General features: G+C 44.6%; 1 protein-coding gene and 1 pseudogene across 1 annotated transcript in view; one reads left to right on the plus strand and one right to left on the minus strand.

The window, feature by feature from the left end:
* Myo10 (myosin X) overlaps positions 1-27895 on the plus strand; it is a 188060-nt gene that overhangs the window by 85410 nt on the left and 74755 nt on the right. The window contains exons 4-9 of the mRNA XM_051182585.1: positions 14468-14655; positions 20299-20433; positions 22013-22137; positions 23019-23032; positions 23145-23229; positions 24268-24371. Of these exons, the coding sequence (XP_051038542.1) occupies positions 14468-14655; positions 20299-20433; positions 22013-22137; positions 23019-23032; positions 23145-23229; positions 24268-24371 (651 nt within the window). The remainder of the gene's footprint in view (positions 1-14467; positions 14656-20298; positions 20434-22012; positions 22138-23018; positions 23033-23144; positions 23230-24267; positions 24372-27895) is intronic.
* Positions 6842-7015, minus strand: LOC127220831 (uncharacterized; annotated as a pseudogene).

The raw sequence follows: 27895 nt of genomic DNA on the forward strand, positions 1-27895 counted from the left end.
TGTAAAAGTGGCCACTTGGTTTGCATTTCAAACATACTGGTGGTGTGCATTCATTCTTTCTTGTCAGCAGTGAGCTGACAGGCAAGCATGTTAACCACTGCCTTGTGTGTGTTCATTTTTAACACTCAAGTCCGTCATGTACTTGCTAGGTTTTTTAATGTTGTCTTGTTTGACTTAAGGATGCTGCCAGATGCCTTAGTAAGTGTGCAGTCAACATTTAAGAGGTGAATGCCATGCACATTACAAACAGCCTATTCTAGCTGATTGGGGAACATGAAACTTGGCTTTTGAAAAATTCTTTGTTGTGATCCACCTCTTGCAGTTATCTCTGGACTCACACTGTTCTGCCATAAGAAAATAAGACTGATGTTCTTATTACACATTTTCAATAGATAAGAAAGTAGGTTAGTTTGGAGAAGCAAACTATCCCAGGGCCTTTAAAAGCAGTCTTTTCACCATCTTTTCTCTTTTCATGACAATAATGTTACAACTATCCTGGAATGAGGTCTTGGTCCTTTTTTCTGATGTGAAGTTCTTTTCCGTCTGTTTTGAGGGGAAAGCACACGATACTGGTATACTGAACTTGCCGTTAAAATTAGTCAGTTATGCCCCAGTGTGCTTTCTTTTTGAGAGGTGCTCAGCTGTATTATTGCCCGTAAAGGATGCACCGTGACTTTGCCAATGGAATCAAACTGCTCACTATCAAAAAAGTCACCACTTGCCCTGTGTCCCAGCTCTGCACAGTGCCTGTTTATAAATTAACACATTTAGGGGGAATTATTTGAATTTTGCTAAGGGTGTTGTCTTAATGTTCTATTTCTGACATAACACAATGCCATAACTATGCTCAATCAAAACACAAAGTTTATGTAGCTACAGTGTGTAGACATGATGGATAGCAGTTGTCTCACAAACTGAAATGAAGATGTCTGCAGGGCTGTGCTGCTTTCTGGGGGCTCCAGGGGTATCCGTTTCCTGTCCATTCCCCTTGCTGGCAGAATTCAGTCACCTGCAGTTGTAGATCTAGTGCATTCTCTATTACTGTCTCACATCTAAAGGGAATTCCCAGCTTCTGGAACCACCCACATTCCCTGTTTCCATTGTTTGCTGCTAATAGATCCTTCGGTGGCTTCACGTCTCTCGTCTGGGCATATGGTTATTCTCTCTTTCTCTCTCTGTCTCTGTCTCTGTCTCTCTCTCTCTCTCTCTTTCTCTGTCTCTCAGGAAGGGTGACAGATTTTAAATCTCATGATTAGATCAGAACCAGGGAGTTGGGAGGTAGCTCAGACAGTGAGAGCCCCGAGAGTAAGCATAAGGCCCCGAGAAAAAGACTGCTTGCTGCTGTAACACCAGTGCTGAGTAGGAGAGCAGAGAGACGGATCCTGAGGAGTGATCATCAACCAGCCCAACTGAGTCAGTGATAGGTTCTTAAAGACAGAGTGAAAAGTGGTTTAGGAAGGCAGATGACATCAACCTCTGGCCTCTTCATGTCATATACACATGAGTATATACCCCTGCCCATGTGCATGCACGACATACACATGTATATACACCACGCACACACACACTATACATACATACATACATACATACATACATACATACATACATACATACATACCACAAATCAGATGGATAGAACCACCTGGTGATGTCCGTAGCCACATTCACAGTCATACCTATCTCTATGGACATTTATAATCACACGTTTCTAGGGGAGAGTGTTGGCCTGTATCTTTAGGGGAAGAACTGGTACCCTGCCTTCCATAAATGAAAAGGGATTCCTGATACTAGGCCCCACTCCTGCGGATGTCCTGCTGTGGCTCTCTGCTCTGAATTGACAAGTTGGCGGTGGGAAGGACCACCTCCAGCAAAGAGGTCTGCTGCTTTCTGCTCACAAGGACTTTATCCCAAGAAAACTTGTTGTTCTTAGCATTTACCATCCACTGTGGAAAGATGTAGAGAATTATCTTTGTAAGAAAGAAAAAAGTTTGAGACCAGGGAAATGAGAACTGAGCCATAGGTTTCTTCACAAGCCCCTCTAGCTCCACATGGCTAATTTAATCTTTCAATTTCCCTTTCTTATAATTTGTTTTTGTAAAGGTCAGGTGTCATAGCCCTCCTTTTGCCAGAGCTGTTTTGAAACAGAATAATCGAAGGCTTCGGAAACTTTCACTGTTGCGTTTTCTCATCCAACTTACTCATCTCATACTGATGGGTTTTTATTTAGAAAACTCCAGCCTGGAACTTGGCACCATATTCAGGGGCATTGGGAAGATGTTTAGAGGGAAGATGTCCCTGGCCTCAGCCTGTAGTTCAGCAGGAAGGAAAACCCAAGGCTAGCTGACAGCATACATTCATATTGAGCAATTGAAGATCAGCTCTCACTGAGGGTCAGGAGATATGAGAGTGACACAGTCTTCATTTGGACCCTGCTCCTGGAGTCCAAACATCACTTATGTCCCTTAACTCCTCCTGTGGGAGGGTGTATCCCTGCACAGTGTTTGCCTTGGGAAGAGCGAGCCGAACACTCTTCTTGGGTAGTATCTGTAGACCCAGGGCTCTGTTCTGCCACTGGCACGCTTAGATCCGTTACCCTCCTAAAGCAGCTCCATTCTTCCTGACATTGCCCCTGTGAAAGCCCCATTTTAGTCCCTCATACTGGATTTCCTTCCTGGAACGCCAGACTCTTTTGTGTTAAGGACCTCACCTCATCTGCCTTCCCATCCTCACCTGTCCTTCACTGTAGCTCCTGACCGTGGCCCTGGCTTCCACTCTGGGCCTCCTTCACATATGCCTCCTAGTCTTCACTGATGGTCCTTCAGTGGGGGTGTGGGTAGGGGTCTGAGGAGGGCCTCCTCTCCCTGAACTCATCCCTTCCCACCTCCTGATGAAAACTGATAAGCATCACACAAAGATGAAAGTTTGGTTGTCTGTGAGGACCTCACTAAATTGGGAGAAAGTTGACTGTGGCCATAGAAGCAGACGTTTGCTGGAAAATGTTGGAAAATTAGCTGGGATAGGTGCCCAAGGTTAGAAAACCCTAAAGCATTTCTTTTCAACTAAATAGCTAGCTGTCTCTCTGGGATACTTGGCAGTATCTGAAGATGTTCTTAGTTATTATGAGGAATGCTAATGATCTCTAGCTATGAATGACCCCCGAATGTTTCCTGCTGACCAGTAGGACAGCCTCTTCCACAATGGATTACCTGGCCCAACTTGTCTAAAGTGTCAAGATCGGGAACCCCTTCCTGCCATCATGCTGGTCTGAAAAATGTGAAGTTGATGGCATAGAAAGAGACGTTCCTGGGACAGTGGATGAGGATCTGATCTGTCAGCCAAGAGTATTCGAATGCTTCAGCCTTAAAGAGATGAGAATTTTAGATCAGTATAGAGATGGAAGAAAGTCCTACATGAGACCCATGAGAGAGAGCAAAGGAAGGATCCCCAGCTTGCGAAGCACCATGGCAGGACAGCATGACACCAGCAGTCTTGGCAGTTGCTCCTGGAGACTAGAAAGGATTTGTGGGTTTTGGAGGCCTGTCCTAGTCATCCCCGGAGTCTGGACCATCTCAGATTGTCTAGCATCTGAACAGTGTTACTGGAATGGGATGGGGTTCCCATGCCTCTGGCAGGAAGTTCTGTGCCCAGGAGCGGGTAGAGACTGCCAGGCTCGGCGGTGTGGTGGCTGTGCTTTCTGCCAGATGGAAGAGATGCACATTCCCTCCATTATAGCGTCTGTCAAGTCTGAGTTAGTTTTGTGGTGGAGACTCCTCTCCCAGCAACTGAGGAATGACTCCAGACCACATCACTGGAGCTGTAGGAAGCCTGTATTTATGGTGTTGAGGAGGGATCCAGAGGAGGTCATGCCATGCTCCGCCCAGCTCTTCCATTAGTTTGCTGGTCTTGCTGAACAAACAGCAGCAGATACTAGAATCAAAGGATGTGGTGGAAGACTCAGGCCGTGTCTAAAGATGCATGCATGCTCTGTGAGCAGGGAAGATGTGCCTACAGCTCATTTTTAGCTCTTTCAAAAATAGCCCTTCCTGGTCAGGTGGCATTTCAGCCCCAATATGTAAAGGTGTGCACTGTTCCGGAGTTACTCTTGAAGCTTGCTTCTGGGAAGAAAAATACGCTAACTGAAAGGTCCTAGCCAGTTAGTGACCTGTTGATTCCAGCAGACAGTGTGAGTGGTGTTCGCCTATGGAAAAACCATGGCTGATGTGAGCATGTGCCATGGAGGTTTCTGTGTGTGCCATACCATAATCAAAATTTGTGTTTCATTTCCACAAACTGAGTCTTCCCAAAGTAGACCTTTCAGGTTGCTTCCATCTGTTGTCAAAGCAAGTATTTAAAAATCTCTGCTTGTCACAAACTTCAGGAGGGCTAAGAGCTTGGACAGTTAGCCTGATTTGGTGTGTGACACACACACCAGGAATAGCTGTGTGGTGTGGTTTGTGAGGAGGTTTGTTTGTTTGTTTGTTTGTTTTTTTTTTTTTTGCTGGCTTTTTTTTTTTTTTTTTTAAGCCCTACTTGAAATCAAGATTTGTGTTGCCAAGATGTAATTGTAACCATCTTGCTGGTTCTGTGAATTCATAAAATTTACCCAACTGTGCGCTGGACTCACCACCATCCACATCCGCACACAATGGCAGCAACTAAGGCCGTGTGCAATCCAGAGCTGTGTTTTTGCCATGTTCCCTACACACCCTGTCTCACCTTGGGTTCAGCTTCCTTTTAACTGGAAGAGAACTTGAAAGATATTCATTCATAGGAAATGGAAACTTTCCAAACCTAGCTGCTGAACTTAGGTTCCTGTGATGTTAGCATCTTTTAAAGATACTTGAATGTTTTATATTTCACTTTGTTTGTTTAAAAGTGTCTTCATTTTGTGTAATCAGACCATGCAAATGATTTTCTCATATAGAAGGACCGAGCAAAGAGTGCCCTGGACAGAATGGTGGCATGGATATGTTGAGGGGGGTGTTTGTGATGTTTGTCTCCAGTATGCCCATATCGATTTAGCCCTGCCTGAGTATCAGGCTCTGTGGGCTCCAGGGTTGCAGAATCCCTCTTGTTCACAGTAACTGTTTGTTGACAGATTGCGTAAGTGGAAGGTCTTAATTGATGGGTGAGGACAGACATTAGCAAGCCACTGACTGGAACTCAGGGAGGCAGTGAGTGTGCTAGAAATCCTGAGACCAGCATTGTGATGAGGAGGCAGCAGAGAGTGTTCCTTGGGACAAGACGTGAGCTGCACAAGTTTGGAGCACTTATGGGGACATTTGGTTGAAGAGGAAAGCGTCTCTCAGGGCCACATTCAAGTGTCTACAAAGAGCGAAAAAGCTTGATGCATTTATCCAGTGCAGGCCATTCAAAACACTGGAACAGAGGCTGCATATTGCTGCTCAGCAAGGTGCCTGAGAGCAGACGTGCAAGTTAATAAACTTCATTTCGACTCATAAAAACGATGGCAAAAATAGACATGAGTTTTGGGGAAACTTTTGACAAAATTGAAGAGCTGGCCAGCAAACCCACTGGAAAATGATGAGAGAATGAGTTGTAGAGAGTCAGAGAAGCAGAATTCGGTTCTTTAGTCACATTGACTGTCAGGAAGGCTGAATTCACTTTTTAAAACATATAGAATTATATTTATTTATTTAATTTATGAGTCTCCTGCTCCTCTCCCTTTCTCTCTCTCTCTAAGTATGAATATGTTTGTGTTCATGCATGTGCATGCCATCATGCCATGGTGTACACATGAAAGACGGAGGACAGCTTGTAGGAGTTTGTCGATTGTTTCCACTATGGTCCTGGAGATCGAACACAGGTTATAAAGTTTGGTGGCAAGCACCTTTTTCCCTGAGCCATCTTTGTTGGCTGTAAAAGTCTGACTTTGTCTAAGATCACTCACCGGACTTGCATTTGGCTTGGTCTGGTGCCATTGCTGATGTGTGGTTCTGTGGGAGGAGACAAGGGTTCAGGAGTGGTTAGCCTTGTCCGTGTTGGATTTGAGCCATCTTCAGGGCATCCACAGGAAGAGCTTTGGTAGTCTATTGGGAATATGGGTCTCAAGCTGAAGTTAAGGTACAGATTTAGAAAGTGGACCAATGCCATATTGAGCTGGGATGACTGCAAGAGGAGAGAGGGAAATGGTAGGGGGAAGTGGATCTGCAGTAAGTGATTTCCACTTCTTAACATCTTTTCCCTTCAAGAAAATCATCCACAGCACAGGCTGTAGCTAACCAGTTTCCCTGTACACTTCAGCCTTCTTGATCTCTGCCTAGCTTTGCAGGACCATGGGTGTGAAGAGGGTCATTAGCAATGTCGATAATAAACTCCTCTGATTCACAGAGCACTTCCAGATAGTAACCATGTATGGTGACAAAGGAGACTGTACTATAGCTGATCAGAGTCTTGGTCTAGAGATTGTAAGCTATGTATCAGGGATTGCAGCACTAGGGCCAAGGACCAGGTGTTTGGACTTCTCCAGACCATGCTGTCCAGATCAGCTGTTCACTGAGAGAATTCAGACATCCCACCGGTAGTATGGGTCCCTCCATGTCTATAACTCAGTACACCTAAAGCCTACAGATAATACAAGATTTTTAAATTATACTTGACTTTATTGTAAGGTAGGGTACACCATTCCTAGAGATACTACAAGATCAAGCCAACATGTGGAGTGAACATAACATGCTAGTCCATTTCCCTCCTCTAAAAATACACTTAATAGGGACTGGAAAGATGGCTCAGTGGTTAAGAACACTAGCTGGTCTTCCATAGGTCCTGAGTTCAATTCTCAGCAACCACATGATGGTTTACAGCCATCTATAATGAGATCTGGTGCCCTCTGCTGGCCTGCAGGGATACATGCAGACTGAATACTGTATACATAATAAACAAATCTTTTAAAAATACATTTAATATATTATTCTTAGATAGAGGGTGCATCTGATATTAAACTGACAAGAACAGACTTCATTTGATCTCAGTCAAAAGGCCAAGAAGTTATTCACGCAAGTAAAAAATAAAAACACTTTATTAAGATACACAACATCGTGTTTCGACATACACATTTACTGTGAAATCAAATTAAAATTTTGATGGGTTAGATATAGGTCCTGTTTTTGCAAGCCCTGAATTGATAGATTTGGCATTGAAGAAACACAGTGAGTTTCTCTTGGCGTTTTTAGGCAACATGTACAGTGCCTGCTGCAAATTATTAAAATGGGCAAGGAAGTATGCTTTTCAGGGTGAGCTACATGGGGTTTTTCTGGCAAGAAAAGTTTACATGCTCCAAAATGGGATGTGTTTTTCTATTTCTGAGCAGCCATAAAAATGACAGTGCTGTTTAGTGTTGTGGAATTTGGAATCCAACTTGGAGAAGCTGACACTTGCATGTGTCCAGCCTTAAGCTGCAGCGTCATCACAGCCATTTTTGGAGCTATAATAATACCTTTTTATGGAGTGCAGAATGATCAAAGCTTGCAACCAATGCTGCTGTACAGCTGTTAGGATCTCTTACAGTGCTGTGCCTTCCGCCCCACTTGACACCACATGCCAGCGCCTTCACCCTCCACCTGCCACTGTGCTTAGCTGCTGTTGCATTTCTCTCAATATTTACTGACCCTCTAAGGGCCTGTGTTTTAGAGACAAAATCAGTTTTGCAAAAGGGCGGTATCCTTAATTGGAGTAGGCCGTGTCTTTGACCATAATTATTTTGGCTAGGTTTCAAGCACTGTAACTTGCTATTATTTGGGCAGACTATTGTGAACCAGTACTGTGGTGGTTATTTCAACATATCCTTGCATCATGAGGTTCAGAAGTGTGCTTTGGCACCTGCATCAGCACAGACCGTTGAAGTTTACTAGTAAGGTCTTTTCTGTGCACTGAGAATGCAGTCACATAGCACTGAATGGTGGGGATGATGTCTGAGAAATGATCCGGGCAGTCTGGTCACTGCACTGACATCAGCGAGTGCACTCACAGAAAGTGAGAGCACCAGGAAGCCTCTCTTGTACATACAGCCCAATCCTTGACCCAAATGTTATGTAGTTGGGTAGGATTTGGGCTGTTGTGTGGCCCTTTCACAGGTGGAATAGAGGGAGAGATGTAGGGAATTACAGAGGGAGGGTTTGTGGAAATTTACTCAAAGTATGGTGAGGCCCTGAGCCAGGCAGTGTCGTGGATGGATTCTAGCTGTACGTCAAACAGAGTGCATGGGACAGGGACAGGGCTGAGCTGAGCTCTGTATGTTGGCAGTAGACACCACGGCTGTTATTCCTGTCCCCATCCTTACCCTACTCACCCACCAAGGAATTGTAGCCACATCATCTTCCTGCCTGCTCTGTCCAATGTCAGCCAAAAGATGTCAAAGCAGTGGCCTCTGCCTGCCTACATGGAAGGGTTTTGTTTAGCAACTAAGGGCTGATGATATGCACATAGCCCTCTTTGCCTGGTGTGTTCTGTTGCTATGAAGAGAAACCACAACCAAGGCAACCCCTAGAAAGCATCTAATTGGGGCTTGCTTAGAGCTTCAGGGGATTAGTCCATTGTCTTCATGGCAGGGAGTGTGGTATAGGCAGGCCTTAGGGGAAGTACCCGAATATCCTAATCTGCAGGCAATAGGCAGAGAGGTGGGAGAGGGATGGAGTAGAGAGAGAGGGAGGGAGAGAGAGAGAGAGAGAGAGAGAGAGAGAGAGAGAGAGAGAGAGAGAGAGAACGATTAAGAGAGACTGAGACTGGGCCTGCTGTGGGCTCTTGAAACCTCAAAGCCCAGTAACACACCCCCTCTAGTAAGGACTTGCCTACTCCAACAAGGGCACACCTCCTACTCCATCTAAACAGTTCAACAACTAGGGACTAAGAATAGAAATATGCGAGCCTATGGTGGGGTAGGGGTGCATTCTCTTTCAAGCCACCACACCTAGGATCATGAAATGTCAGCTAAAGTTGTTTTGGGAAAATGTAGGCTTACTTGTCATCTATGATTCTGTAACAAAGAAGGTTGGCATGGTGCCACACGCCTGTTATCCTAGCACTCGGGAAGCTGAGCTGGGAGGATAAGGCCAGCCTGAGCTACAGGAGAGCTTGTGTCTTAAAAAAGAAAGAACAATTGCCATGGCAAGGGAAACATTTTTTGGGTGCTCAGACTCCATTAAAGTGGTAGCGTCGTATTGATAGTGCTAAGTGGCAATACCAAGACTCTCATATTCGTGTTGGAAGAGCTGTATCCGCCGTGCATTCTGAAAGGGCACTGTAAAGGAGACATTTGTTTTGTCAGTCCTGGGGACCAAACCATCCTTTAACATGTCAAGTAAGTGCCCTACCTCTCCAGCCGCTTGGTTTGTAGCAATCAGGTACAGCTCTACTTGCTGTCATTACCCAACAGGGAGATGTGTCCCAAACCTTATTAGGGCAGGAAAATTCAAGTGCTGGGCTGGGAGAAAGCTATAAAAGTGCATGGAGTGTGAAAGGCCAGCACATATCTTTAGTGGGCAGCCTCTAAGGCACTCATCGTTTATTCATAATTTACCCTAAAAGGTGCAAATGTGGTTTATGTTTGTGGCTCTGGAGAGCAAACACAGGACTTAAATACATGCTAAGCAAGGCTCTGTGTCTGAGTTAGGTCCCCAGCCACAAAAGGTGAGAAGTTTTAAACATACTGAAATGCAAATCATTTTGAAAACCCCTATTATCTTCTGTCTAAAATGAAAAATGAGAGGAGAACTTAACTAGACTCTGCAATAAAACTCCCTTTTGTTGGCAGACCACTTACAGTCCCCACAGTCATCCCTCTGACGTGGCCTTTCATTCCGTAGGCCAGGACCTATGGCGCGTCCTCCAGTGTCATCATGGGGGTCTGCTGGCAGGACTGACCTCAAGGGCCTGAGATGATTTCAGCATAGATTGGCCAGTACCATCCACATTGTCTGCTGGGGGCATCATATCTGTGGACTCAGGAATAGGTTAAATCAGCTACAAACCTGTGTTTCAGGACACAAGGGTACACGTTGTAGTCTTCAGAAGTTTCCTTCCAGATTGTGGAAAATCAAGGCTTTGGGGGCAAGAGTTATACCTCTCAGCCATGTTTATGTGAATTTGAAATTCTCAATACTCTGAAAGAATAAGAGACCCTGTTTCTTCCTGGCCACTCACTAAGCAGTGTACCCTGCCTGTGTCCTCAGACACAGATGGAAAGGTCAGGATGGCTTTAGGAGATGTGTAGAGTCGGTAGAGCTGCTGTGCACATTAGCTGTTAGTCTTTTCCTTCCAGTTGCTCCAGTTTGGATGACTTTGTCTTCTGCCTGTGTCATGGCACAGAGAACCTTGATGATGATTGGCATCCTAAAAGGGGGGTGGCCTCATGAGGAAGTCTTTAAATGTTTCCAGAATAGTGTTAGTGACCTTCAGGACATGGGCTAGCTGTAAATGGTAGCCCTGGGTGGTAGTGGCCACGTGAGAGGGGAAAGGGATCATAGTGCTCTTCATGAAGTTTGGCAAGTGAGGCCACTGAGACACCATAAATTTTCGATCTCTGTGAACTGCCTTCAAACAGAACAGCTATTGCCAGAAGTCCCCAGCTTCCTTTGATCCCAGGAAGCACTGTCGTTGGGTTGGGACAGCATGTGGACCTGGACTCTCAGGCTGTGTATAATCAGAATTAGCACAGTTACCAGTTTGATCACTGAAAACTATTTCATTAGCCAAGTCCAGCCTGAATTACTGCAAAAAAAAAAAAAAAAAAAAAAAAAAAAAAAAGAAATGAATGGCAAAACCACTTTGGCTGTTCTGTCCTTTCCATTGCTAATGAAGGCCCTTGTGTCCCTTGCCTATAGAACAAAGGTGTCATCCATGCAGTCAAAATGAGCCATATCCCAAAGGATGCTGTGCGATTTAAAGATTCCCCAGTCATAAAAGGGGAACATGGCTTTGAGACTGTAGCAGAAATAAGCACTTAGTTTTTAAGTAAGCTTACAGAAAAGAGGATGTAGAATGGCTGATAGTTTTAGAAACAAAGGTGAGGATGGGAAGGTGGAAGTGTCTGCTGTGTGAGGAAGAGGTCTCAAGTTCAGATCCCCAGCTCCAACTCAAAAAGCTGGGTGCAGGGGCAGTTGTCTTAACCATAGTCCTGGGACAAAAGGAGGCAAATTCCTGGACCTCACTGCTGGCCAGCCTAGCTCAGTCAGTGAGCTCAAGACAGAGGGACGGAGAGGCATGCACTTGCTGTATGTCCAAGGGACCAGCTCCCAGGACCACATCAAGTGCCTCACCAGTGCTTGTAACAGCAGCTCCAAAGCCCTCTCCTGGCCTTCACAAGCAACCCCATACATGCGGTGTGTGTGTGTGTGTGTGTGCACATGTGCGTGCACACACACACACTTTTTAAAAGTAAAAGAAATATAAGGTAGGGAGCACTTGAGGAAGATACCTGGCATCAACTTCTGGTATGGGAGGGAGGGAGAGAGAAAGGGAAGGCGATTAAACAGCTCAGAACTTTATAACACCATACAAATGTTATGAATAGACATGCAGAATAGCCAAGATATGCTGTGTCATTTTTAAAAGTAGCCTCATTGATGATAGGTATACAACCTTACACCAGATTAAGTGAATCAAATGTGGTAATCTACTTAATGTAGTATCTGTGCATATTCTACCTGTCCCAGGCCCAGCTCATGTACCCATCTAAGCCGATGTATTGATGGCATGTAGTTGCTCACCTGTTGGCTTATTTGGCTTTCTAGAGAACGATGGCACTGACCATTGACCTCTGTTGATGTGAGTGAAAACATATGCACAGTGAAAAAAATGAATGGTTTTGATTGATGTTTACAGAATTAGAAACAACACTGAAAGGCTGGAAAGGGGACAGACTGACAAAATGGAGGTAAAGACCAAGCACTCAGAGCCTCACGTGTCTCCCCGCAGAGAGCTAACAAAAGAGAAGGGACCAGAACTTCCTCCCTCCTTCCTTAGGGGGGAAGAGTGGCTTCTGTTGTCCTTCCTGGCTCAGTTTTCCCTACAGAGATGTGACAGAGAGAAGTGGACTTCCTAGGGCGTCCTTATTCCCAAAGACTTGCACACTTACTGACAAAATAGCCATAAATTGTTTACTGGAGGCAAACTGTTTTTAACATGAAATATATCATGGTAAGTCTACAAACCATAGAGCTCTAATGTGTCCATGGCGTTTAACAACCCACATTTCAGTCTAGTCCCCAAATATCTTTGCCACCCCAGAAAGAAACTTGGTACTGATTAGCCATTGCCACCCACAGGGAATTCGGCCACCTCACCTGGATGCTTTTCAACAGCGGTCTTCCTCTGGCTTTGTTTTTGCCTATTCTGGAAGTGTCTGGTGTTTCTTCTAAGTTGGTATACCTTCAGATCCTCTACACTGAGTTGGTATACCTTCAGATCCTCTACACTGATACAGCACTTGTAAGCACTGCATCCCTTTTTTGTGCCTACACACTATTTATTCTGTTGTGTGTCTGTGCCCACTTGTTGCTCTGAAGGTGGGCATTTGGGTTTTATACCCACTGACTCTATGAATAATGCTGCTGCCAACATGGGCGTGCAAATGTTTGAGTGTCTGCTTTCCATTGTTTCTGGTTCTAAAGCTAAGACTGCAATTACTATGGTAATGCCATTTATGTTTTTACATCCTTTGTTGTTCAAATTATTTCCCCCTTCTAGACTTTCTTACATTTGAAAAGTTGCACTGAACACACATTACCCTGCCTGGTGTTCTTGGCAGTTGCCGTGAATGTAAACCACTACAAATTATTATAATGGGATACAGATGTTCTTAGGATGTTTGGACTTTCTGTCTACCTTTGCTGCCCCCACTGCTGTAGTATTGCTGTGCTTTATCATATGTTGTAACAGAAGGTCCTAGCATTATGTTGCCTGGATTCAGATCTTACCTCTACCACATACTGACTCTGTTGCTGTTGTCAAAAACGTCTCCTCATGGTTCAGTTTCCTCACCTTAGTGGTGGAGGGGGGCTGCATATTTCCTACGGTCATGCCGTGAATACTTAAGGGGTTAGGTCTGTTTATGGCATGCTTGGGCTGCCATGACAAAATCCCACAACACGTACTTCACAGTGTCAAAGCCCAGGGGTCTAGAACAAAGTGGTCAGTAGGACCGATTGGTTCTTCCTGTGTTTTTCTACCAGCCTGCATCCCTGGGCTCTCTGAATGTGCCCAGCTGCCCATTTCTTAGGAAGACACCAGGCAGAATGGGATTCCGATACCACTAGGAACCTGAGTTTAGATTAGTCACTCTTTAGGGGCCCAGTCTACAAGTGCAGAGTTATTTTTAGGCATTGTGGGCCACGGCTTCAACACATGGGAAATGGAGAAGGACACACTGGTCCCTGTAAAGCTGCAGCAGGTGTGCTCCCTAGGGGGCAGGATGCTGCTTCCTTGTGTGTTTGTGTGTGAATCTGGGGTACCTAGATTTAGAAGTACCAGTGAGTGGAGGTCCCTGTGAGGGGACCCATGGCTATAAGCTGTGTTGAGGGGTTTGTGCTATGCTGCTCTGGGGGGCTGGCGGTGGGGGTTGCTGAGTAATTTCTGCCCAGATATTGGCCCAGAAAGGTGATGCTTCCAGGCACGGATGCTCCTGACAAGTTAGATGGCACTTCATGAGGTATTGTAGCATTTGTCAAAATGTCTGTCATCCTTGGAAACCTGTGGCTGCATAGCAGGCATGGTGGCACATCCTTTTAATTCCACCACTCAGGAGGCAAAGACATGCAGATCTCTTGAGTTTGAGGCCAGCCTGGTCTACTGAGTGAGTTCCAGGACAGGCAGGACTACATAAAGAGAGACTGTTTCTGGGGGGTGGGGGGAGTAACTGATGGATCCTAACGTGGTGTTTGCCATTGGGGAGATTTTTAACTGTTTTAGCCGACAACCCCCAGTGCTGTGCGCTGTGGGGTTATAGCAGTTGATCTCCACAAGTTTCCCCACACCCAAACTACTTATTCAATAGTACCCGTGCCCCCTCCCCTCCATCCCCTGCCCTTTTTTTTTTTTTTTTTTTTTTTTTTTTTTTTCTATTCTATTTTCTGCCTTTGTCACCTGCTGTTTCATTGCAGCCACCAGTGGAGGAAGGGAACCGGAACTAACCGGGCTTTGTGCCAGGAAAGGATTGGGATTGGGGAGGTCACCTGGGAACAGGGATTTGGACTGGGCTCATCGCTCATCCTCATTCGCTGTTAACCTTTCCCTGAAAGCTGGCTCTGAACCGGCTCGGTGCATCTGCACAGTGACAAGATTAGGATGTAGGGACGGCGTGAACAGTGGGCGCTGAGACCCTGCGAGACGATCCTTTGGCTGGGTAGGTAGGTCCAGGTCCCTGTGCAGAGTGCAGAGCAGGCGAGGTGCGAGTCAGAGCCTGGCTCACTGCCCAGGTAACGCTGTCTGCTCCTCCCCCATCTGCTTGCAGACCTACATCGGCTCCATCATCGCCTCAGTGAACCCCTATCAGCCCATTGCCGGCCTGTACGAGCGCGCCATCATGGAGCAGTACAGCAGGTGCCATCTGGGCGAGCTCCCTCCGCACATCTTCGCCATTGCCAACGAGTGCTATCGCTGCCTGTGGAAGCGCCATGACAACCAATGCGTCCTCATCAGGTGAGTCAGCAGCGGAGAGCTGCAAAGGGCAGGCTGATTGTCACCAGCCCAGCACAAACCTGCCAGAGACACTGGGGGACTAGAATCTCTGCAGCCACCTGGCTCCTGCTGAGGGCGCTCAGAAAATGCACACAGGGCTCCAGAATGGACCGTGTGGCTTGGCGTTTTGCCCAACGTATGCATTCGTTCTATCATTTATTCATTCCCATTTTCTTTTCCTTCCAATTTTCTTGAATTTTCGTGGATGCAGTGTTGTCAGTTTTTTTTCATTTAAAGATAGATGGCTTGTTCATATTTGAAATATTTTACATATTTTAGATTGCTGGTTATGATGCTTGAAAATTTGAACAAGACTTTTTTCTCTACTATGATAGAAATCACCCTAGATAACAATGCCCTGATCTTAAGGGTTTTTTTTGTTTGTTTGTTTGTTTGTTTTGTTTATGATAGGATGCTTCCAAACCAGTAGTTCTCAATGAAAATCACCTTTTGGGATGACTAACCCTTTCCCAGGGGTTAGAAAACACAGATATTCACATTACATTCATAATAGTAGCAACATCACAGTTATGAAGTAACAACAAAACTAATTTTATGGTTGGGGTCACTAAAACACAAGGAACTCTGTTAGACGTCGCAGCATTAGGAAGGTTGAGAACCACTGCCCTAAAGTTAGCTATGAATTAGATGGAGAAAGAGAGCTCCTATGCATATGCTGAGAGAATGGTACAAGGACATGTTTATTTAAAATAATTTTGTGTTAGATACGGCACACCTGTGTGAGCAAGTCTAATTCATTTATATGTTTGTTGGTATAAATTTATGTCTTCGGTTATCTGTGAGACAGGAACCCACAGCATCCTTCTGCCTCGTCCTCTGGAGTGCTGGCATTACTTATGTGTGTCAATCAACATACCCAATTCTTACTTACTGAGAAAATAAAAAAACAGGCTCACCCCCCCCCACACACACACACACCATAGAAACCTTTCCCACTAAGAACCACATTTTAAAAGGAACTGGAATACAATTTTATAATTCTCTTAAATTTTATCATTAATGAATACAAATTGGCCCCCTGCAATACATCCCAGTGGCAGCCTATCGGAACTTGTTGTCTGTATTGGGAGCCTGTTCCAGGGATGATAAGCATGGCCTGAATGACGTCCAGCGCAGATGTGATGAATGTGCTGACGTTTCCATGGAGTATCAAAGCACTCCATTCATTTATCCCTCCAGGCATCCATTCCTAGGACATGGCTGTTACCGAGGAGTGACAGTCCATGGAACTGCGGTTGCGAATGATTTTGACAGCTGTTCTACATGGCTTCCTAGACCCAACTTGTGACAAAACAATTATATTCCTTCAAAGGGAAAGGAAGTGGAAAGGACAGCATGGGTTTGTGGGAGGGCAGTAGATAGACAACCCCGGGATTTCTGGTTCCACGAAAGTAAGAAACAGGAGGCAGATGGAGAGCCATATGTCAGTTTTAGACTACAAACCAATCAAGTTTGCCAAAACCATGACCCTGTGTTATACAGACAGACCACCTGGTCATGGATGCAGCCAGGTAATGGGTGGACTTTGTCACCATGGGAGACCAATTCCCAGACGGTGAAGATTGGATCAGAGGCTGAGCAGAACATGCGCCAGCCCCTCACCTCTCCCCGATCAGAGGAATCATTCCTGTGGGGGTAAGGCTGCCGGTAGAGGCCCTCCCACACACCCCAGGCAAGGGAATGACAGTGTACCTGAAGTCATTTGAGCTGTGATCATATTGTCAAATAATGGCTACCGTGTCTTCATGGGATTATGGTGTATTGTTCACTGTGCCAGGCTTGAAGGCATGGAACCCTTCTGCAGGCTTTGACGTGGGCACTCTCTAATGACCATTGCAGGTGCCACACAACTTTCATACTGTAGGATCTGCCCATTATACTTGTTGAGTTTCCCTGCTTTTTGAACAAGTGGAAGTTGCATATACATGAATGACTGAACCTGTTTCCCCTCCCCCAAAGCACGTGGAGAGATGGACTCTGTTTTCTTGGTCACCATAGCACTGCTAGTATGCAAGGCTAGAGAAGTAACTTGGGCAGAACTGGCAGGGTGCTCATTAATGTAACAGTTACATTATTTTAGCATATGAGAATACTGTTTGTTATAAGATTAGCAGGAAGCAGAACATACCATAATACCTAATTGTGCTTCACAGTTGGGTGCTGAGATACTTGCTCCTGGTAAGTGCTTGGTTTGCTACTTTGGGGGATGGTGGCTCATGAGAACATGACCGATAATAACACTTGCTAGACCAAAGCAGTTTGGGGGTGGGGGCTGGAAATCAGTGCAGTAGCCATGCAGGTGAAGCACAGACGGTGGTGTTTTTATCTACAGGCTGGGGGAGGAACACCACACAGAAAGTTCCCGCTATGCACGCCTTTAATCCCACCCCTCGGGAGGGAGCGCAGGCAGGAGTCACCTCTTTCTCCTCCTCCTCCCCCTCCCCCTCCCAACATTGCTGGACTCAGTATCTGTTTAGTTTCCTCAGTCCTGCTCTGCCCCCTGGTGGACACAGTTTCTCTTTCTTGCCTTCAACATTCTGGTGTTATTGGCATTAAAATGAGAATATTCTATTCCTAGCCCTCCACATTATCTCGTAAATACAGGGGAAAAAAACCTGTTTGGAACTAGATGGGGTCTTATGGCTGGCATCCTCAGCTGGCTGTGGCAATGCCAGGCAACTAGGCTTCCAGTCTGTACCTCATTGGTCTCCATTTCAAACTTGTTCTGCTCTTGAACTACATTTTCAAAAACTATTTATGTATATATTTATTATGTACACAGCGTTCTGCCTGCATGTATACCTGCAGCCCAGGAGAGGGCACCAGATCTCATTACAGTTGGTTGTGAGCCACCATGTAGTTGCTGGGAGTTGAACTCAGGACCTTGGGAAGAGCTGTCAGTGTTCTTAACTGTTGAATTTCAACAAATGTATGTGTATGTGTTGTACCTGCATGAGTTAGCGTGCTAGTACATAAGGCTCCCTGTATTTGGAGTTACAGGCTGGTGTGAGCTGTCAGATGTGAGTGTTGGGAACCTAACTAAGGTCCTCTGCAAGAACACTAAGTGCTCTTACCTACTGTGCTGTCTGTCTCTCCAATCTCTTTAAACCCTGCTTTGATTTTGCTTTTTAATGAACATACCTTCTTTGTTTTTTGAAACCTGTCTTGCTAAGTGCTGAGCCAAATTTGTGTGTTGGGTTGGAAAGGGAGCACATGGCACCGGGCATGGGATGTAACTCACATTAAAAAGCAGATGAAGGGCCTAGGTGAGGAGAGCCAGGGGAGTGAAATCCATGAAGAAAGCGTGCCCCCTTTATAGGTCCCAGAGAAGCTCAGAGAACCTTCTCTGTGGAGGAACTGAGGCTGGTATGAATGACTACAGAGATTTGAACTTTGGTCTCTGTTCCAACAGAGTGGAACTGCCTGCTGCAGACATGATGTCAGGGCTGTTTAACTTGCTGAAACCGTTGGACTTAATCCTTCAGACACTTCTTGGCTGCCAACTAGGAAATGATAGAAACTAGGTTTGACCTGATTAATACTTTGAGAAAATTGTGTAGTTTTGGATTTGAGTCATAGGAAGGGCATGCTTGGTCAGCAGATCCAAAGGGGCCAAAGAGCTGCCATTTTTGCTTCTGTGGTCAGCTCACCAGTGTCTGAGCACCCCAGCCCAGTTCTGCACTTGCAGTGAAAGCAAACTCAGCATGCGAGCAGATGGGAGGGCAGGAAGATAGGATGTAAGGGTGTTGACACACGCGTGGATCTAGCATACTGCCAGCCAGCGCCAGTGTGTCCTGCTAACAGACCGGCATCCCTGTGCCTGGAGAGTATGCACACCTATGCCCCCTCCTGCAGGTGGCTTCTCCCTTGCTTTTCAGAGCACATTGCTTTCAGCATCTTTGAGCCTCACTGCCCCGGTTCTTTGCCTTCTCCTTTACCATAACTTGGCATAATCACTCAAGAAGCTCTAGTGTGTTGCAGGTTGGGGTGGGGGTACAAGTTTGGTTCTGTGGCTTAATTGAGTCACCCCAGTTCCCCTTCAAGCTGTCTTGCTCTTTTTTGAAGCACGGTCCACCTAGGTTTCTCCTTCTCTGACCCTACCATGACTTCTATCTTTCCTCCTGCACCTTTTTTTTTTTTTTTTTTTTTTTTCCCTTTAGAGTTTCCTTGGTTCCCCCAATTCCTCCCTGGCAACTTCTCCAAGGCCTCAAGTATCATGCCCCCATTTCTCATGGGTACCTCCAGGGTTGGGTTCTGACCACTCATCATTTCCTCTCCAAAGTCTGCCCCTCCTACTACCTTCCTCAGCTGCTCTTACCCAAGGCTGGGGTCTGCAAGCCACTCTCTGTTCTGAAAGTTTGTTCTTTTTGAGTCAAGTATGCTAATCATTAAGTACACAGCTTGGTGAGTTTTGACAGATGTAGAAACTGTGTTGGCATCATCCAGGTCATCATGCTGGTAAGCTCGTTGGTACCCAGATCATTCTTGAGCCTCTTTGTTACTTATGGAACCCCCAGGCTGGGTCTTCCTGCCCCTACACACACACACACACACACACACACACTCTGTATCAGATGATGAGCTCTGTATCAGATGAGAAAACTTGGGTTTAAGGAACCTGGTCTATTTTATTCACAGAACTTTCCTGTTAGTTTCTCTTAGCTTTTCTTTGCTCGCTTTTAGTCAGGGTCTCTCTCATGTAGCCATCAACCTTGGCAAGGATGACTTTGAACTTCTGAACCTCCTGCCTCCACTTCCTGAGTGCTAGGATTGCAGGTATGCACAACCATTTTCTATGGTGCTGGGATTCAAACCCAGGGCTTTTTGCACTTTACCTACTGACGGGAGGATAGTCACATGGTGTGGGTTTCGTCCTTTTCTGAAACTGTGTTTTCATTTTTAAGCCCACAAAAATTCTGCTACTGTGCCCATTCATTTAACACCCATCCACCGGGAGCCACCTGAGCAGGTGCTGTTGGAGCACTGGGGATGTGCTTGGGAACAAGACAAAATAAAGACTCTTCACATGCCAAGCTTCCCTTATTTGAGAGACACCATCTATCTCCCAAACCTATCATAAGGAGGAGTATAGGGGAGGTCTGAACTGCATGGGCCTTCAGGATAAAGAACGCCTGCTTCCCTCCAACTCTAGTTCACCTTAGCAACAGGCAGTTTTAAATTTGCATTTATTAGCTGGGCAGTGATGGCACACTCCTTTAGTCCCAGCACTCAGGAGGCAGAGGCAAGCTGATCTATGTGAGTTTGAGGCCAGGTGGTCTACAAAGCTACATAGAGAAACCCTAAAAAAGTTAAAAATTGCATTTATTATTTGAGTGTCAGGAGAAGTCATGCATGTGCTATAACAGACAGATGTGTAGGAGTCTGTCACCTCTTCGTGTTTTGTAGAGAGTGAAGCCAGGTTGTCAGGCTTGGTGGCGAGCACCCTTAGCCAGTGAGCCTTCTTCCTGGCCCAGCAACAGGAATTTTGTGTGTATTAAGGAATGCAGTGCCTCTGACGAAGTTAGTTGTTTGAAGGACAATTGTCTTTGTTTTGAAAGGAAAAACGTGTGTGTTGTCTTTCAGCGGTGAAAGTGGGGCTGGGAAAACAGAAAGCACCAAACTGATCCTCAAGTTCCTGTCCACCATCAGCCAGCATTCTTTGGAGCTGTCCTTGCAGGAGAAGACGTCCTGTGTTGAGCAAGCCATCCTCCAAAGCAGGTATGGTCTTCTTTCTTCCAAGCAATGGGGTTTGCTTTTCTTCTGAAATGGAATAGCTAAAATTCGTTGATCTGTTTTTCTTCGTGGCTTACCAGTTCGGATTCCTCAAGAGAGCTCAGCTGCAAGCCTTTCATTGCAGATGCAGGCAGGCAGATGAAGGCAGATCTCTGTGAGTTCAAGGCCAGATGGGCTTACAGAGAGAGTTCCAGGCTAGCCAGGGTGACACAGTGAGCCTTTGTCTCACCTCCCAAGCCCCTTGGCCAACATCTCCCTAAAAAGAAGCAGTCTTAACATGTGCCCAGCACTTTCTGGAACCTTCAGCAGCATCTGCTTTGGCAGAAGCAGCTCCTGGACCTACCTTCCCTGTTGGGCCGTTCAGGGCAATACCACTAAGTTTTGAGAAGCAGCCTAACTCCAGCTGCCTGGTTGCCAAGGACTCCAATGCATACTAACCCTGTTGCCAAGTATAGTGGGTTTATCATTCACACTGAGGAAGATGTTGTCCATGTGGACACAGTCCATTTTCGAAGGTTCACCCAAGACAGATGAGCAGACCCACCTGTGTGGTCCTTGGAACTCTGTCAGAGGATTCACGACTGGGTATCGTCTACAGACAACTGACTTTGTATCTGATTTGTGCCTTGCAAGGTGGTAGAACTAATAGAGACATTACAGACCCCAAATGCAGAGAGCTGTCCCAGGGTCAGCAAGCTACAGCCTAACAGTTTCCTGCAGCCTTTTTTTAAAATTGGTGTTACAGCTCAGTGGTAGAATGCTTGCTTAGCATGTTCAAGATCTAGGGCACCATGCATGAGCTCTCTCTCCTCTCTCTCTCTCTTTCTCTCTCTCTCTCTCTCTCTCTCTCTCTTTCTGTGTGTGTGTGTGTATGTATGTATGTGTGTGTCTTGCACATTCCTTTTTAATTGCAGTTAAATACATAGCCCTTTCATTTTTAACCATTTTCCTGCATACAGCTCAGTAGCAACGGTCATCACCATCCATTTTCAGACTTCGTCTGCTTCCTGCAGCCCTCTTTGTAAATAATTTTCTTGGGACCCTGCCATGCTCACTTGTGTTGTTTCTGGCTGCTTTTAAGCAACAGTGGCAGCATTGAGTGGTGTCAGCTGGGACCACATGCTCTGCAAAGCCTAAGGCATTATCTGGTCCTCCACAGAACTTTCTGTTACACACGCGGTCTATCCTGACTCCATTTTACAGTTGAAGCTCATCCAGGATGTTAAATAAATTACCTCCAGGCCATGCAGCAAACCTGTGAAGTGTCCAGCTCCTTAGATGTGTGCATGGGCTCTTCTGTGCAGCTCCCGGGCTATGTGTATCAACCAAGTTCATCTGCACAGAGCTGAGCCTTGTGGTCCCCTTAGCTGTGTGGCATCCTCTCAGTGCAACTATCTTCCTTATTCTCCTTAAAGGGGATGTTCAAGAGAAGTCCATCTTAGCCAGTGTTTAAAAAAGCAGGCTCCTCTTTAAATAAACAGAGCCTGGTGGCACAAAGTTCTCGGGTTTGTGTGTGTTAGCATTCACCCTGGCTAATGTTCTGCTGTCCTCACTCTGTTCACAGCCCCATCATGGAAGCATTTGGCAACGCGAAGACAGTATACAACAACAATTCCAGTCGCTTTGGGAAGTTCATTCAACTGAACATCTGCCAGAAGGGAAATATCCAGGGTGGAAGGATTGTAGATTGTATCCTGTTTCGTTTCACGTTTGTCTGTGTACTTGGCCCTATCAGTGGACATTTGGCTTGCTTGTCGTAAGGGCTCCACAAGAACATGAAGTGCTTGTTAACTCCAGTTCATTAGTATTTGCTTTAGTAATAGTGCATTTGTCCTGTTAAGTAACTATTCTCAAAGTTACTATGATAAAGATAAGTGACCATTTTCCCTTTGGAAATATCTCATTATGCATTCATCATTTATTAGTCTGTTGCTGGGATGGAATGCCTGAATGGATACTTATAGAGAAAAGAACTTTTTTGCCTTTAATTTTTCTCCTTTTTGATAGCTTTATCTTTGATCACTGTTTTGGGGTGCTGAAAGTCTGGTCAGGCATTTATCCAGACTCTGATAAGCCCTCTAGCTCCATTGTAGCATGATGGATGGTGTCTTGGAGGGAGCGTGTACAAGAGATGACATGACAGTAAGTAAGAGGAAATGAGAACCAGGATGGCTGGACTCCATTCTTGACTGTTCTCAAGAAATTGACATGCCCATGCAATCAGCATTGGCATAACTTTAGTAACCTGGACCTAGCCACCTCCCATTGGACCCCACCTCATGTATGGGTTCTACCACCCTCATGCCATAGACCAGGGAGTCTATGTATGTCTATCCTGCAGCAGCCATCAAGCACTAGCTGTTTGCTTGAAGCCAGTCCCTTCATTTGGCACCTACTCAGGCACCATGTCATTGGAGCTGAGCTGAGGTGGAGTGGGCTTTGCTTTGTTTGACGTCATTTGCCACAAGTGACAGCAATGTCAGCAGATACCGGAGCCCCATAAGCCAATCAAGACTAACCTCCTGCCGTGTCTGTTTTCTTCCTTGACTTGCCTTACTTTTCACATGAAGATTTATTAGAAAAAGTAAGTAACTGTGATTCAAGTTACAGTTTCCCTATAGCAACAATATTTAGAGGTTGCTTTGTATTAAGGGGTGAAAACATTTTTTTAATAGAAATTTGGCTTCTCTCTACAGAACCGAGTAGTAAGGCAAAATCCTGGGGAGAGGAATTATCACATATTCTATGCACTGCTGGCAGGGCTGGGACAGGGAGAGAGAGGTAAGTGATGAAGATAGCTTGTGTGCCATTTCAAACACATCGGGAATGGCAAGGGACCCGAAGGACTCCCTTGACTTCTACCATTGCAATGAAATGTGAGAATATGAAAGATGCCGAAGTGATCCAAGGGTCAAAACAACAAAGGGAGAAAGTTAGCCGCAGTGAGACCTCAAACTGTTTGTAATCTAGTACATTTTTAATTTGATGGAGATTTGTGAGAAATGTATAATGTGATGTAATCAACTTTATTTGTGTGTGTGTGTGTGTGTGTGTGTGTGTGTGTGTGTGTATGCACACATGTATAAACCAGTGAGTTGGACGTAGAGGCCAGAAGTTGATGTCAGGTGTGTTCCAGATACTCTCCACCTTACCTTTTGAGGCAGGACCACTGAGCCTAGAGCTTGCTGTTGAGTCTGTAGTGATTGACCAGTAAGCCCTGGGATTACAAGCTCACTATCTCCCATGGCTTTTTATGTCTGTTCTGGGCATTGAATATGGGCTGTTTGATTGAGCTGTCTCCCTATCCTATGGCTGTACTTTTGAAACATACCTGAGTAAAATTCCTAAAAGTTTGACCTTCCTTCCTTCCTGCTTCTCTCCCTCCTTCTTTCCCTCCTCTCTCCCTGCCTCTCTCTCTTTCTTCCTTCCTTTCTTTCATTCTTTTTTTTTCCGTTCTTTCTCCTACTAGAAAGTGAACCTAGAGTTTGTGTCTTAAGCAAGTCCTTTTACACTTAAACATTTCTAACCCGAAATGTTTGACTTCTAAAAGAAAATAATAAAGCAAGACCCTCATTAATTATTTTCTGATCCTATTTACTTTGAGTTGTTTTTATTTTGCCTGGATTGTAAAAAGGCAGCTTTATCAACATCTTAGTGTGTGGTCATTTGCAATATAGAATCACTTTAGTTACTAAAACCACAACACAGTCTCCTGCGTACTCAAGTATGTAACTATGTAAAGTACAGTGATTACTTCTGCCTTCTGTCAGCCAGAGCCAACTAAGTAATGCTGTTCCATCTTTCTTTGTCTTTCTGTAGAAGAATTTTATTTATCTTTGCCAGAGAACTACCATTACTTGAATCAATCTGGTTGTACAGAGGACAAGACAATCAGTGACCAAGAATCCTTCAGACAAGTTATTGTAAGTTACTTTTTTATCTTCTCATAAGTGATTGAATTTCATTTTTAAAAAAAAATTGTAATGAAAACAGACATGATTCCATTTGGAAGAACATATGAGAATAATTATTTCTTTCCCCTGTAAGTCACAGTGAAGCCTACTTTCCAGGCTGGAAGGGAATCCCAAGAGCTCTTGGAAGGCCAGCCTAATATGCAGAGTTAGCCCTTATCTCAAAAGATAAAAATAAATAATTCAAGCAAAAAGGGGGGGGGGAATGAACTTCAAAGCAGACGAGGCAGTAATGTGATCATCTTTCTGTTAAAGGCCACACAAATGTGCAGAACAGTGCAGAGTGATTGTTCTGTGTCTCTCTGTGTCTATCTGTCTCTGTTTGATCTTTGTCTGACACTAACTCTGTCGATAGTCTCTATCCTCAGTAAGAGGGATCAAACCTGGGGCTTTACATATGCAATGCAAGTGTTTTGCCTCACTGAAGACTTCACCCTTTGGTGTATATTCATTCCTTGGAGGGAAAGGATTTGTCTTGGCAAGTTGGATTTTGTGAAGTGTTCTTTTAAAGTACTCTTAGCCCTCATATCTCTGAGTCCCAAGTCTTGGAAGATAACCAAATTCAGATAGAAAATACTTTTTAAAAAAAGACAAAAGGTTACATCTAAGAATTGCTGCTTTAATAGCATATGCCCTGAGTTTGGTATTAGAGGTAATCTAGAGGTGGTTTAAGTTTGCAGGAGTCCCAGGCACAGGAACAAATATGCCTGTGATCACAGCACTGCAGAGGTTGGGCAGGGTGACTGATGCAAATGGGGCCCCGTCTTGGATGCTTTGTGACTTCAAGGCCAACCTGGGATCCATAACAAAACCTTGCCCATAAATTAAGTGTTCAGGATGATTGTATGGGCCCTCTGCAAATGCTGCACAATTTTGTAAATAGGACTGGATTGGTCCTCTGTGGAATATTACATCTGGTGGCTCTTGGCACTCCTTATAAGTACTGACAACCGTATTCTGAGCTATCTTTCTTCACTCCTTTATAGCTGCACGGTTTTCCCGCTATACTACCTCTTCTCACATTTTATTTCTTGCTGAATGGAAATTAGCACTTATCCTTATCCCTAATGAGTCTGGGGGAGGGGGTAAGGAAGAGGCAGAGACAGGCAACTATCTAGTCTGCTAGATTATCTTGCTGCAGGCCTGCAGGCCGCCTGCCCAGTCCCAGAGAGTTGTGGCCACCAGGGTGCATTGCCTAGGAAGACTTGGATGCTGTTCCCCTCTCTTCCTCTTGGGGCATCATTCCCCACACGAAACAGTTCCTTTCTGTTGGCTCCAAGTCAGTTTAAGGAGATTGTCTTTCGTAATCCCTGTGTTTAAGCTTTATGTTTACATTGAAATAACAAGCATGGGCCTTTGAAATTTGATCTTGTGACAAAATGATATATCATGTAAAAAGCCAAGGAAATTTATATGTGAAACCAGCGTAATGTTCTTGACTAATGTATTCTAGTTACACATTCTCTTTTTGGATATCCTTGTAGATCTGAACATGTTCAATGTATAGCTGCTTGTTAGTAACAGCTCACCAAAAGTATCAATGAAAAATTAGCTGGTCTTTATTAAGATCATAAATGTGACATTGTGCTATTATTATTTATCGAACTTTGATGGAGAAGGAGGAAAAATGCTCCTTTCTGGAAACAGTAATAATTTCCTCCTCTCAAACTAATTGGAAAACATTTAAGATAATTTATTATACACACAGATGAGACCCCTTGTAGCAAGTAAAACATATGTCTATATGAAAGTATTGAAAATTTTGTTTCTTATATAAGAAACAAGGAGGGTGGGAGGCATTAATAAGCATTACACATATATAGAATCCTCTTATTTTAAAAAAGGAATTATTTTATATATCACATACAGCAATTATAAGTGAAGAAAAAATTTTGAAACAAAAATATATTCCAAAAGTGTTACTTTACAAGGTACAATTCTACAATTTAATTTTATTCTATGGCATTCTGAGTGTTGTGTTTTCATAATAGACATGTTATCTTTTCAATGATTATTACTTGGAAGGACACCTGCTTTTCTATGGACCACAGGCTATGACTATATGCTCAATGTCATAGCCAGTTTTAATATAACTTTCAACACTGGGCCATAAATTTTTCAGCTGAGATGAAAAGCTGTTTCGAGTCAGAAGTAACAACTAATTTATTTTACTGCCTCCGTCTGGCCCACCACGAAATGTGTGTGAAGTGTTGAGAGACTTTGATGCATGATGGCCTGTTTGTTCTTTTCACAAATACTGAGTTTACAGCATCTTTGGCTGTGGACCACCACTAAGGTTTCCATACTTCAGAGCCCTTCCAGCATGGACCCAGGGGTTTTGAGTGGTGTGTGGCCACATTTATGTATTTGCAAATTCATTCTGTATGAATCACACAATTGATTCTTTTTTTTTTTTCCTCTTCCAATCTTGGAAAACTTGGGGGTTGTTGACCCTGAGAACAGATAAAGGGTTAAGTATGTTGCTGATTTGGTAGGCTTTGCCTGGCATGCACACAGCCCCAGGTTCTATCCCAGTACCACCCCACATAAACCTAACAGCCATAAGGCTGTTGTGGTGGGAGGATCAGCAACTCAAGGCCACCCTTCCCTACATAGTGAGGTCAAAGCCAGGCTGCTCTCAAAAAGCAAAAAAAACAGAATAAGGAGAAGAGACACAGAGACATAAACAGTTTCCCCTAGAATGGCACTGCAGGGGAATATATCAGCTTCATATCTAAGGATGCTGAAGCAAGGGGAAGTTTTTAAAATGAGGAGGATACTGAAGTGTTTTTGAAATAACGATCCCCTGTGTAGGTGTCCACAGCAAGGGCACCGGAGAGGCAGTGACTGGGTGATAGGCAAAGACCCTCATAGTGTGTCCTGTGAGGACACTGTGATGCTGGCAGGGGCTTCTGCAGAAATTCTTGTGTTGGAACATATATTCAGGAGAGCCCTTTATTCATGCCTTTTCGATTTTATTTAGCCAGTTGCAACTTGACATAAATAGCTCCACTTTGATTCCAGCAGCCTTCAGTCAACATAAGCTAATGTCATGCATGCAATGGTCTCATATAACACATATAAGTCATTGTATAATATATCGCTACCAAAGTAGTGACTAAGCTCCCAGCAGCCTCCTTTTCCACTCTGTGAAGCATACCATGGTTCGGGGTTCAGCCTGGGCCCCTGTCTTTCTGAGAGGGTCACTTATCTAGTTTTTACTGTGACACACTTGCTTGAGCATGCTGTTTGAGAATTTAGCGCCATATATCATCCTCCATGTCTTGTTCACAGGCATCCATTTTATATGGTTAATAAAAACTTTTATTTTAAAAAAAACTATGTAACTTTGTATTCATTTTATAATTAGGTTGGTGTTTAGTAATTCCAGACCATACTGAGAATTTCCCAGGATTTTTATTTCAGTCTTGAGCCATATTATTGGGATAATAAAATAATTATAATAGCCTTAAACA

This window comes from Phodopus roborovskii, unplaced genomic scaffold (genome assembly GCF_943737965.1).
Source record: "Phodopus roborovskii unplaced genomic scaffold, PHOROB, whole genome shotgun sequence".
Taxonomy (NCBI): Eukaryota; Metazoa; Chordata; class Mammalia; order Rodentia; family Cricetidae; genus Phodopus; species Phodopus roborovskii.